The following is a 13,803-nucleotide window of genomic DNA, read 5'->3' as shown; positions in this document are numbered from 1 at the left end:
AAAATGAGAGGTAACTTGCAATGTATTACTTTTTGGTAAAGCATTTTATAAATAAATGAGTACAATGTTGAGAACCACAGAGTTGAATAAACATGTGTAGTAGGTTAGTTAAATTCTAATTGAATAATACAAGATAGCAGTATTACATGTTATAAACATGTAATGAAGTGTTCCAATAAACAAATGTATTTGCTGATGAAAGAATGCAGTAACTGAAATAAGTCAGTGTGATGACAAAGACTATAAATATGTAGGATTGATACCACCCATTGGAAGTTGAGACGCTATGCATTACAATGGACAGCCTATTTTATATTCACAAGTATGAGCAAAGCTGAGGGGCTCTCATTTTAAAGCAGTGAAAGTTGTGGGTTACGTTTCCAGTGGAAGAGGCTGCAGTAAAGGCTACTGGGATATTCATGGGTCAAGGGACAACCAGGCACCAGGGTTCAATGAGCTGTGTGGCTAAATTATCTGGTTATGTGTAGAAATAGGGCCAGGGAGCAATTAGTGCAATAAAAGTACTGTTGTCTTAAATCAACAAATGACGGTCACTGGTGCCAATACTTAAAGAACAAGTACTGCTGATCTTTAGTGGGCAGCAGTTGCCAAGACCTTATAAAAATTCAACTTTCTTCAAATCGGCTGTATGATTGAACAAGATCATTTCCTCATTCAGCAACTGTTATTTTATCAGGAAAGCAGTTCACAGGAACCCCCTTTATCTTTCAAGTTCAACTAGATACGGATTCCCAGATACCAGCATTCCCAAAGACAAACATACAAACTCTGTGTAACAAGAGGGGACACAGAAAGCAAGTGCTAACGAACACTAACACAACGTGCCATTTCTAGACCTTTTCAAAGGCTATCAAGCCAATCCCTTACAAACATCTTGCAACATATGTGCTTATGAAATTTGGGAAGTTGTATGGGTCTCTGTACAGGTGGGTGCAATGTGCTGAGAGTGGTACAAATTAGGTGGCAGGAATAGATGAGGTAAACATAGGTTGTTCTGGTGGCATGTATTAACAGGTTATAATTCAATAGGGTCAGGAATCAGGAGGTGGGTGTTGGATTAAAAGTTCAATAAACTAATGGCAAAGTAGAATGTGTGTGATGATTTGATAGAGCCATACACTGATGTAAACCTGAGTAATAGAGATCATGAAACAGGGAGATAAACACACAAAAATATATAAGCCAAGTGCCACAACACAGAAGATGCCATGGTTCACATTAGCACCTCACACGTGGTCTCCCATCTGTTATGAAAACGTGTTTTTTTCTGTTAACTCTACCTATCAAAGACAACAATGCTATGATGAGTTATATGTCACTGGTACGCAAAGATGTGTATGCATGACACAGCAACTGACACAACTGATCATTCTCTGGACATTGACAGGACGCAAAAGCAAACAGGTTGTAGCACTCGCCTCACAAGGGAGGGATATTAGTAAAGCAAGCTGAATTGCTGAAAAGGTAAGGAGGAGAACACGGTCAGAGGATAGATCAGCCACAGGGAAGCCACATGCAAAGATCCCAGAGAGGGTGTCAACAAGGCAGAGGTGAGGAATAAGAAGCAAGTCATCCCAAAAGAAGTTCTTGATTGCTGGCAGCTGGGTTTTATTTTTCGGTTGCAATACAAAGCCAAACGGGTGTTGCATCTCTGCGTGCGCTCTGGGAAAACTTCCCAGAGCAGGGGATCTCACCTGCTGCCTTCCTTCCAAAATAGCCCATAACATGACCGTACAGGTCCTTCAGTGGAGCCTCGGCTGCCATCCTTTGCTGCCTCTGCAGGGGCACGGTGGCCTTAGGTTTTGAGAGAGCATGGACAACAGTTTTATATACACCGCCTAAAGAAGCATGGGATGGGGCTCTCTCGTGACTGCTGGACCTCGGCCTTATGCGGCCGCATTCCTTTTGCAGTTGTGACAGAGGAGGCGATACCTCTGAGTGGTTACTGACTGACTGGCTAACTCCTGATGCTACCCTAACAGCACCAAGAGCTGCATACGCAGTGGACTTCCCTGGCTCTGCCACAATGGAGGAGCTGGAGCTTAAACCACTTAGTTTCCGCAGCCTGACCCTCCAAGGGGCTTCTTTGTTCTCCATGGAGTTGTAGAAAAGTACCGCCTCGGTGGATGGACGGAAAGTGACCTGCACGCTGCTGCGTTTCCGACGCATAGCTTTAGCCTTGTGTGTTACAGACTCACAAATATTCTTTATGTTTGCCCCATGTTCGCTGCCAGAGGACTGATGAGACTGGGCTGATGTCCAGTCAGAAGCTTCGTCTTCCTCGGCTGCTTGCTGCCTACTTATGCCTCTCTTGCGGTCCCCGTGTTCCAGGCCTCTGTCATGCTCACATCCCTCCCCATTCGCCTGGATTCGCACATGAACTTCCCTTGCTTTACGCATCATCCTGTTCCCTCCAGCTCTCCTAGCTGCATGTCCCTCCCCTCCTGAACTACTCTCAGACTGCTCTGAGGAGGTAGCTGTATTATTGTGCCCCACTGAAAATACTGAATGAATGTCTCCCCTTCGAGTTAGTTCTGTCTGGTCAGAATGATCAACTTTGTGATTCAACAAGGGAAATATTGTTCCGGACCCTGTCATCCTTTTCTCTCCTGACTCCCCATGCATTTCCTGCTCCTTTAGATACTCCCTTAGACTGGGCAACAGGTCTCCACCTTCTAACTCCTCATACCAGCCCTGCTCCATTCCTGCATCTGTCAGTCCAGCTGAGCCAGCCAACTGGCATAGATGATCGTAAATGCTGCCATCGACCTGTGTTAGGGATGCTTCCTGGCAGTGTGGGTTAGCACAAGGGGGGTCCATGGCCCTGGGGGAGGGACTATCTGAAACAGGCACTGCACCTTTGGCTCTCTCAGCTAAGAAGGTGCCCAAGATATCAGAGGTGCTGCTGCTACGAGGCAGAGTTGATGTCTCCTCATTCACTGCTCCAAACGTCTCGGTGGTGGTCTCCTCACTCTGCGAGTAGTGTCTGACCCGTGGAGGGCGGGAAACAGGTGCATCGTCCATATCTGTCAGAGAGGAAACAAAACAAAGTATAAGTGCGAACAGGAATACGGAGTGCCTGCAAAATATATCCGTTAAGTGCCTATATGGTTTATAACAGAAGAGTAAGGTCGTGGAACATCAAACATTGCAGATGTGTAGAAAGAAGGCTATGCTCCTCTATTAAGAACAGAATTTTACAATTGATTTGTCACATCAAAAGCTAATAAAAACTCAAGAGCTACTATTCAAAGTCTTTCATACAAAGAGAGCAAGTTTAACCTACTGTATTTGATATGCTGAGTGCTACTACTTTTTTATTATGGATGTGCCCAGACTTCTTTATACACAGCTAAGCAATACAATACAGGAAGAGCAGGCACTTACTTAAAGGTACTGCTCGCTTGCCATGTAAGAATTCTCCAGGAGGCATGGGTTAACAAATCAAAACCAAGTAGGCCGTACAGTTAGTATACACAGGTTTCCACAAAACAGTCAGCATGCATAGGAGAGGCGTGGGAAAAAGCATAAGCTAAAGCAAACACATTTTCCCTAGCTGGTCTCTCTTGCCAGAGAGAGATCGTAATGTCATGCCAATTGCAAGTCAAAAGAAATAGGATCTCGTATATTCCAGGTTGTTCTGATAACTAATATTACCCAGGCAAATACATTATTCTTATGGTCCTATACAATTACAGTACTATGCAAATCTATTATTAACTGCACCACTTTCAAGGATATGTTGAGCCTATCAATAAACTGTTATTATAATTACTGTATATGTAGAAAATTCAATAAGTAACTTCCTTTACCTGGTTATGGTAAACTTAAGCACATTCAATTCTCTTAAATTAAGAATGTTAGTTACCCTTACCTGGTCTGTACTAAAAAAAAAAATTGTTTCAAATCAGCATTCTGTAACCAGAACAAAGTTTATATTCTGTGAAAAATCTCCTCTTACACAGATATGGAAATGAAAAGCAGATGTTGACTTTGCGCTCCCTCAACTTTGTAATACGAGCAAGTTATCGGCGTGGACAATGCGAGTTCAAACCGCGATGGATTACACAGTTTATGGTAGACTTGTCTCTACGGTTAAGACTTCTACATAGCTCAAACTAACGATAATGACGTAACTAGAACTGGAAATATGCCTAAAACTATTAAGCTCTCTGGTGGCAACACCTTTAAGCAACCCAAATGCATTCAGTATAGTACTGTAGGTCAACTCTAGTCCACAAGGGCCACCAACAGGTCGGCTTTCAGGATATCCCTGCTTCAGTGGATCTGATTGAATCACCTGTGCTGAAGCAGGGCTATCCTGAAAACTTGACCTGTTGGTGGCCCTTGAGGACTGGAGTTGGCCGCCCCAGCAGTATAGTACCTGCCGCCCACATTCCAATGAAAGGTTCGCTGGTTTATCACCATACAGTATTAGAAAAAGGACACCAGACATGCCTTGCCACTATATTGTTTTGAAATAAAACGAAAATGAGATATTTTCTTACATTATGAAGGCTCATGCCTCACTTTACTCCTTATTTTAGAATGTGAAGTAACTAGCAAAGGATGCATTAAATTACTGGGGAAATGAAACCGATTTGCTAGCAATATTTACATAAATATGTAATAACCAATCACGCTGTATGTTTGAAAGCTTTACTTGGCCATGTAAATCTGCACTGCTTGACTGATTTAACCCATTTCAAATAAAAAAAGGTCCTTTTTAAAAACATTGACACGGTAAAGATATTTCTGCGGTGTAAAATAATTATGTACAGTAAAGTAATGGATCTTCTAAATCCAAGATCTGCTTTTAGCTTCACCGTCTGATTGTGATGAAAGTACCTCTCTCACTGAAGTCCTTCATCCGGCTGAAGTAACCCTATAATTGCTGGTTATTCCAGTGTTTAAAGAGGAAATGGGACCTAGAACCAAGTTCATTAATGGCTGTGGCATAAAATGTGGGCGGTTGCCACCTCCCAAAAAATCTGATAAGTATAAGAATGTTTCCATATTTTTAAACTTGTCATATCTCTATTGTAACTAAATGCTGTATTTGTACTTATTTTTGATAAGACTGACGGTGGCCCTAAATTATCAATCTTTTTTTTTTAACTTCCTGATAAGCATGAATATTATATAACAGGTTTTCCTTTCTTTATATATTAAAAAAAAAAAAAAAAAGATCATGATATACATTTCACTTTTTCCCCCCTGTCAATTTAAGGGGATACTAGAAACTAGTTCTGAATCCAAGATAATGGCAGCTGACAAAATATTAAGGGCCCTCCCTATTCAATGAACTGACAATTGTGCTTTGACCATTTTGTCCTCTTCTACTTCTAGCTTGATGAAATAATAAACCAGTGCCAACAAAACACCAATGTACAAAACACAAATGTACAACAAAACACAAATGGCCAAGGGAGGGTGAGAAAGAGAAAGAGGGGATGAGCAGCTGGAAGAGGAGGATCTGCCACAGCAGACAAATTGTCCTAGGCATTCCTGAACAGGAGGTCCTAGTGGGGTATCATTTGAGCACATGTAGTATTCTGGCTCTGTATGAGGATCTAATATCCGACCGCAAACCAATGACAGATTGGAATAATGCAGTAAATAGTTTAGTCAAACTGTTGAGCTTTCTACATTTCTTAGCCGCTGGGTATTTTAAGTTTACTGTGGCTGCAGTAGGGGGCATGTCAGCTTACATCCTAGTCTAGATGTCTTTCCCCAAGTACTAAAAACCCTAAAAAGATGTGCTGGGATTTATATATACTTTCCCAATGAGAGGAATGCGTGGCAGGACCTTAAAAGGGGAGTTTATAATGTTGCATTGTTTACAGAAACATACCTACAGTTAAATAGACCTACTTATCGTGAAGTCCCACAATGTTTTGAGTCCTCCATCAAATATTTTGTGGTTAAATATATAAAAAAAATAATTTGTCAGGTATTTTTATCACAGTTTTTAATAGTTCTCTTATTCACTGCTTTTTTTCGTTGTTTATTTTGGGGTTTTATCCGAGTTTTGAATTGCATCTTTATTCAGTGATTTAATCATTTTATTTTCATATGCAAAGAAGAAGATTTTCAGCCAATTTTCATGCATATTTAATTTGTATTGAATTCGGTAAAATTGTTTGAAAAGCTTTCCAATGCAAAAGCTGCCTTATCAGGGTCTATTGAATAGGGCCCCAAGAGCGATTAATTGAGCATTAGATACCTGCTAGATTGTGTGGTGCAAATGTGATATAATCCCTTTCATAATCTGTAGAAATAAATTTGAAACTCATCAACAGTATGAACAATATGTTTTGCAATACATTAGAAGTGCCAATTCTTGGAAAATTAAACATTCTTTAAAACAGTAAACCAGATATCACAGTTCTACAGAAGGAGAAGGCTAAGGATGAGGGAAAACATAGGATAATTGTGAAGTGGTTCAGCTGTAAAGTACCTCCTGGCCTATTTAGGTGCCTTACTGGTTTCAAGCCCTAGTGGCAGCAAAGAGGGTGAAAGTTCTGTCTTGCAGAAGTGGCCTTTATACTGGTTATTATAGTAGAGTAAGGAGTACCCTTTGTCTAATTAACGCTTTGGAGAGTTAAAACAGTATATTAATCCAAGAATCACTACACTGTGGCATTTTCATTTTCTGGGGGCAATCTTAAATTTGAACTGTTGTGTTGAGTCAATTTGACAACAATTTGTTTAGATTCTGTAAGCAGATAATCAATGCCAATTGATTATTTGTAACAGAGATTCCCTCAACTCACAATCCAACTGCTGCAACAAAAGATTAGTATGTTCGATACATAATCAATCCGCCAACATAACAATAAGACAAATGTTAGTACTTAAATAGCAGGATAAATAATGCTTAAAAAGGTTATTATTGACAATGGGTATTCTCAAACTGTTCCTGATTACATTTGGGCATATTCAATGCTCTTAATAATTCAGAGGGCAAACATACTTAAATTGCTTTGAAAACACACTTTTGATTTAAATGTAATCACATTGGTCTGTGCCAGGCTGCTCTTCAGATGTTTTTTGTTCTTCTCTGCCTGTTCCATCAGAAGCAATGGTCAAAGTTTGCTTTAAAAAGTAGTTCTACTGTTCATGACATCAAGATAATCAAATTTTGTTTATAAATTTATAAACTCCACGTTTTTTGACTTTGTGACGTTATAAACCCATGTTTTTCAAATGTAGTTCTTGAAGAATGGGAAGGTTGAGAGCCTCCGTTATATAGGCCCTTTATTCTCTACAAAAAATGATAGTGAACGTTTGTAGATCATACATTATGATTATCCAGAGGGGCCAGATCAAAATAAGTTAGGAATAGAAGAGCACAAGATTATAATGTTATTTGGACATATCTAAAGATTTATAAATAAACTTCAACATTTAGCCAGCATTGATGTATCTGTACATATATATTTACAGTACATTACTTTAGCTTACATGCGAGTTTCAGGGTGAACAAATTGCACTTAGCTGGCTAGGCATCAACAATGAAATTATCAGAAGCTCTGTCCAAGGGGCCACTTCAAGTTAAAAAGCCCAATAGTAATACATTGGACAATCATACTGATGGGTCATTAATTAGGATCTACCATCTCTCAGTATTACAGCTTCACGTGAATACAAGAAACGCTGTAGTTTAGCTAGAGGCATCTGAATATAATATTTTTTTTTTTAAAAACATATAAAGGTTTTGAATACTCTGTATACTACAACGTAAATCTATAATGTTGGTCCGTTAAAAGTTAGCACAACCAATCAGCCAAACTAAAGACATCTGAAAAACAGCTCAACAGTTCTGATTTGTAACTCAAATAGAGAAGTCCTCCGGCTGCCAATTTTGAGGGGCTTTTAAGTTGAGCATGAGCAAGTTTGAGAATTCCTGTGTTTGAGTAAATAAGATACTGGATCTTGAACTAGTCAGAAAGCGTGCACAATAGGCAGAAAATGCAGCACTATTTCCACCCTCCTGTATCAACCAATATAAACGAGCATCCCCCAATGGTACAAGGTTATCAGTATGATTAAAAGGGCTGCAGACAGTGGGAGTGCAGACAGAGGTGCCACTACCTGACAGCTCATCGGAAAGCAGAGTGAGAACAATATCAGGCAGAAGGGGTTTGGAAGGATGAATCAGGACAGGGGCACTTTTAGCGCTGCGGATAGAGGCGGATGGCAGGGCACTGTCACCAATGGATCGGCTCCTCATGGCTTTGAAAAGAAGAGAGAGAAAGAGGGAGAGAGGAGAGATCGGGGGGAAGAGGGACCGGAGAGGGAAGAGAAAAGTGGACTAATGAGAGGCTGCAAAACCACAAGCAGGCAGAAAGTGAAAAAGAAGAAAAGAAATGTGAAAGTGAGAGAGCATACATTTAATGCTGCGTCCTTCCGAGCAGAGAGAGAGGTACAGTGAGGTGTTGGGGCGGTACAGAAAAGCAGAAAAAGGACACTGAGAAGAGATAGCAAAGCTATGACAAAGAGACAAGACAGTTGAGAGAAGACAGAACAGTGCAAGAAGAGGAAATATACCACAAAGAATAAAAGCACAATTATATACGACAGACACAAGGAAACAGAGGTTGCCAATGGTCACATATGGGCTTTTGATCACTCTATATTGCAGTCCATTAAATACACAAAGGAGATGCAGTGTGTATGTAGTGGCATTCATATATAGGGAAGAGAAGGAGCTCAAGTGATTGTAAGTAAAAAGTGCACTTTAACTTTGACATACAACTCACAAGAGGAGCTCAGTAGGGTTTAGAATAACTTATTATAGAATCTTACTTTCATGTGAATAGTGCAGTGTCACTGACTTCTTATATCTTTCTGTGTGTCAAACTTTTGTAGGTGTAAGCAATCCTCACACTTCCTCATACACTCACAAGAATATACTGTAAAAACATCATACTACAAATACAAGGATCTGTGTATCAATGCAAAAGTGGTGCAATACTGCAGCAAAATCCCATTGAAATCATTTTTTTCCTTCCTCTGCTACATATGGTGCGGTTTACCACAGAATGACACCACTTTTCCATTGATACACATGGGCCTAATTTTTCTGAACCCCATTACTTTAATTTTAAACGCTAATCAGCCCCCAAATGTCTTGTCATATTGTTTCACACAAGCATGTGATATGATCTGTTAAAACTCTGAGTTTAAAAACGTTGATGCATTTATACAATAATTGTTTATAAAAAGAGAACTTCTATTCAACGCACAAATTGTAGAGTAAGAATGTGCAATATATTATTGTGAATGTAACTAGAGGATTGCTCACATATGCAACAAAATGTATGGGCATATGACATACCGTACACAGCATATGGCAGTGACTAGGTTAACTACATTACTAAATGTCAACTCTTCAAATACACGAGCACTGAAACCCCAAACCGTTATGGCTGTAGAATATGTTTTGTAAATAAAAAGGCTACTCCCAGTGTTTTAATCATTAAACTAATGAGTAATGGGTGCCTAGAGCCTACTGTATACAAGGTGTAGTCAAACCTTGTTCTTCTGCTGGTAAAAACTGCTGTATTAGGATATTACTGTTTGCTACAATGTCACAACTAGTTTAACAGCCGTTCAAGTAAATCACCCTACTGGAAATTATGAATTATCTTTATATTAGCAATGTATGATTTTAGATTCTAAGATGCTGCATGCACCATCGGCTATATCAGAATAAGTAGATACTGAGCTGCAACCTCGTAATAACACACTTCCTCATTTTCAGTGGTGCCTGTAGGGCATGTACAAATTCAACTGTAGTATTCAACTGCACCCATAAACTGCATTGGTCAGTATCTGCCACGAGGCTATACAACACTACAATGCTCTGGGGGTTTACATACCAATTGATTTCTGGCGCACAATGGTTCTGGCTTTCTCTGTGCCAGGTGATCCTGTGGTGGTGGCACTGCGCTGGCGCATTGGAGCCTGGCCAGGCTGCTCTCGGCTCCAGCCACGGGAAAAAGATTTGTCAACAGACACCTTCTGGAATTCATTGCCACTCCCTGCATGCAGGGAGGGGGGGAGGGGGGAGAAGCACAGAGAAGCCATCAAGGTGGTGTCACTCATCAAGTTGACTACATTAGATGCACAGCCATACTAAATTGTGTCAATCCCTTCATTGCTTGTAAAATCCAATCTAGCACGAAAACACCAAGCAAAACCAGATCTCTTGGGCTGTTGAATGTAAACAGGGATTTACTACATTTTGTACACAAACAGCTAATTCTAAAGTGAATATAGCAAGTGAGTGGTGGGTGGCCATCTGCAGTGCCAAATGCAAATATAATTTGTGTGTTTGACCTTTGCCCTTGTGCTTCTTCAGTTTCTGCTCGCTCAGCTTGTCTAGAGGCAGCTCATTCAAGTCAAGGTGGTAGACATTCTTGGCCAGTACTTTGGTCAAAGTCTCCATAGTGTGAGCCCACTCTGTGGCCTGTTCCTCCCAATAAGTTAGTGATGACATCACCGCCAGTAGGTCATCCCACAACTCCCGGGACACACTAACATGCAGGCTTGATTTGATCCATGCCACGATAAGAGTCTGAGAGGAGAGAGGAAAGAATTTTAAGTTTGGTATGCAAGGCCCCCCAGAACAACAGAATAGACACCCTCTGAGGGCATGAAATGTAAGGGCGCAGGAACTGTTAACCCTAAGCCTACCAACTTAAACTGTCATCTTCAAACGGAATACTGTAAACTAATTTGCTGAGACTAAAATACAAGTAGGAACAGGTAGCAAAAATGGCAGTGCACTGCCTAAAGGAACAGAAGGAGGCTCACGGTTTGCAAAAGCAAAAGTTATTGCATAAAAAAGATGGACTAAATGTCCCCCCTAAGCCACAGCACAGGTCCACCAACGCGTTTCGGCAGTATGCCCTTTCTCAAGGTTGACATCTTGAGAAAGGGCATACTGCCCGAAACGCGTTGGTGAACCTGTGCTGTGACTTAGGGGGGACATTTAGTCCATCTTTTTTATGCAATAAATAACTTTTGTTTTTGCAAACCGTGAGCCTCCTTCTGTTCCTTTTGGCAGTGCACTGCCATTTTTCCTACCTGTTCCTGCTGCTTACCTGGGAGATTGCACGCCTATCAATCATCTACTGTTGGACACTCCAGGAAAAATAAAAGTGAGTCTACTTTATGGGTTGCTGTACCCTGTTTTTCTCCTTATTATCATTATGGGACTTTGGTCTGTACTACTTATTGATGGTGCCGTTGGCATTAGGTACTAGTCCCCTAACCCTATTAGGGCAACGTTATTGTACATTCAGTACATTCAAAGGAGTTAATACCAACTGCAGTTTATTACATTACAAGGACTTGTTTTTCTGATGCACTGGCGTTCTATACATTCCTAAAATACAAGTAGCCAGAACAGGAATTAAAAGCTCAAGTATGCAGAATGTAACACGTGTGAAGTGTACAGAACTGGGTTATTTAAATAGAAAGGTTTGTTACGGTACATTTGGGGCACAAATAGAGTGTTAATGTATCCCATTTGCTGCTGCAAAAACCTGCACAGTTCTGGAAAACAATTTCTTTATGAATGTACAGAGGAGATAATGTTGATTTTAAGACTACATCTGATCATTTTCTGCTGCCTTTGTTTTTCCCAAATCATTAGCCTTATGCTTTAAGCATTTTCTACAGAAAAAGTCTAGAACAGTGTTTTTCCACATTCTACAGAAAAAGTCTAGAACAGTGTTCTTCAACCAGGGTTCATAGGAACCCTTGGGTTCCCCAGGCATCCCTAAAGGGTGCCCTGTAATTTTCAGGTCATTTAAAAAAAACAAATACAGAAGAATTTACAATGCATCCGATGTCAGACACGCTGTTAGAGAGGGCTGGGAGTTCCTCAGAATTTCACATAGGGTTCCTTAACCAAAAAAAGGTTGGAAATCACTGGGCTAGAAAGTACAGAGCCAGCAGCTACTGAGAACAAAGCCAGATTTACTAAGCTGTGAAAGCAGTGTTACCTGTGCTACTGCCACTGAAGTGAATAGAAACTGCTAGTACAGCAAATCTGATTTAGTAACATACTTAGGGCCTCATGCAGAGAGCAGCACTATTTAAAATCTCGCCATTTTTCGGAGAAAATCGCGCAAAAAACAGCTGAAAATAGCGAGGTACGTAAAACGCGCCATTTTTTTTTTCTATTTGAAAATCTCGCCGCGCGGCTGGCGAGAACCTACATCTCGCCAGTTTTAAAAATATCCTAATTCAGAGAGGCGCGAAGGGCATCTAGCGGCTGTTCGCGCCAATAAAATGGCGCGATTTTCTACAATTTGCTCCGCCAAGAAAAGTTGGCAAGAAGCTGGAGCTCGCCGGCCATAAGAAAGGAAAAAAAAAATGCGCGATTTTTTTTAACACATTTCTGCAGCGCGCATCTCTCCATTTTAAACTCGCCACACGCATTCATGCTATAACTTGCAGAATTCGCACATTTCTGCAAATGGAGAATAAAACTCTCCAAAAAAGCTACTTTTTATTACCCCCGCCAATTTTTAAATTCGCTGCTCTCTGCATAGGCCCCTTAATGTGATAATTTGCTCAAGCCCAGATTCTTGAAATCGCCAGTTTTACTGCTGATACATGATATTTGAGATACTGGCACAGCTACGTGAAGCCTGTTACATTTAGATGTATGCTCGATAGTCAATGAACAAATGCAAAAAAATAAACATACTGCATTAGGCATCTCCAACTAACACAGAATAAATAGCAGAAGACTTGCCTGAAAAAGGGGTCCTGCCAGCCGCCCAGCTAGGATCTGATTCTTCCTGCCTTGATACTGAAGAAGAACCTGTGGTGATATCTTTAGCACGGACTCTGTGACCCTCAGCATCACAAGCAGCAGCTGCATCCTATGCACAAAGCAAGATTCACTTAAAAGGAACCATTTTTGCCAGTTTATGTTTTCTCCCCCATTTTTTAATACACGATTGAATCAGGGGGTCTCTCCAGAGCTGAACCCCATTCATTTCAGCTCCAGGGACCCCCTGCTTCTATAGATACTTACCTTCGAAGGGGGTGCCAGTAACCCCCAGCAGTTTAAAACTCCCACATCAAATGGGCCAATAGGAAGCTGAACCTAATGACGTCACGACTTCCTATTGATCCGCAGGGCTCGGGAGGTTTGAAAATCCGCCATGAGAACCCTGGAGCGGCTACCGGCACCAACTATGGAGGTCTGTATCTCCGGAAGCAAGGAGTCCCGGAGCTGAAATTAATGGGTTTCAGCTCCGGAGACCCCCTGTTTCAATCCTGCATTAAAATGAAATTAAAAACACGCGTGGATTGCCGCTTTAACACGCACACGAAAATCCCTCAAGGACGACTTCCTAAATACACCCAACTTTACGCATGTTGTAGAATCCAATACTCTGTGCACATACCCAGTCATTGTTAAATGTTTTATGTACCAAATCACAGACTTTGCAATATCTCCAGGCATTTTATAACTCAATTTACTCACTTATATCTATGTGTAAAAGAATCTGATATATTGCCAGATATTATGCAAGTATGACACTTGCCCGCAAGTATCTAAGATATCAAGATTGCCATGTATTGCCTCCTCGTTTGATATCAAAATACTGTAAATACAATGTACTGTAGGATAAGCATTTGTTGTCTGTTTATAGGTTGAACTTGATGGACATATGTATTTTTCAACTTCATCTACCATGTAAAGATCGCACCCCTTTTGCCTTGATATATAGACCAGTGTATATAGTA

General features: G+C 40.7%; 1 protein-coding gene across 9 annotated transcripts in view; it reads right to left on the bottom strand.

Annotated features, from left to right (window-relative positions):
- Positions 1–13,803, bottom strand: part of RALGAPA1 (Ral GTPase activating protein catalytic subunit alpha 1) — a 234,572-nt gene that overhangs the window by 137,758 nt on the left and 83,011 nt on the right. For 4 of the 9 annotated variants that reach the window (XM_075613327.1, XM_075613328.1, XM_075613329.1 and 1 more), the window contains exons 14-18: positions 12,800–12,929; positions 10,369–10,606; positions 9,909–10,070; positions 8,119–8,259; positions 1,716–3,047 (exon numbers count right to left, since the gene is read on the bottom strand). In XM_075613327.1, the coding sequence (XP_075469442.1) occupies positions 1,716–3,047; positions 8,119–8,259; positions 9,909–10,070; positions 10,369–10,606; positions 12,800–12,929 (2,003 nt within the window). The remainder of the gene's footprint in view (positions 1–1,715; positions 3,048–8,118; positions 8,260–9,908; positions 10,071–10,368; positions 10,607–12,799; positions 12,930–13,803) is intronic. The other 5 variants (XM_075613333.1, XM_075613334.1, XM_075613331.1 and 2 more) reach the window with 3 other exon arrangements.

Source organism: Ascaphus truei, chromosome 9 (assembly GCF_040206685.1).
Source record: "Ascaphus truei isolate aAscTru1 chromosome 9, aAscTru1.hap1, whole genome shotgun sequence".
Lineage (NCBI taxonomy): Eukaryota > Metazoa > Chordata > Amphibia > Anura > Ascaphidae > Ascaphus > Ascaphus truei.
The sequence above is the reverse complement of the archived record's forward strand: the minus strand, read 5'-3'. Positions and strand labels throughout refer to the sequence as shown.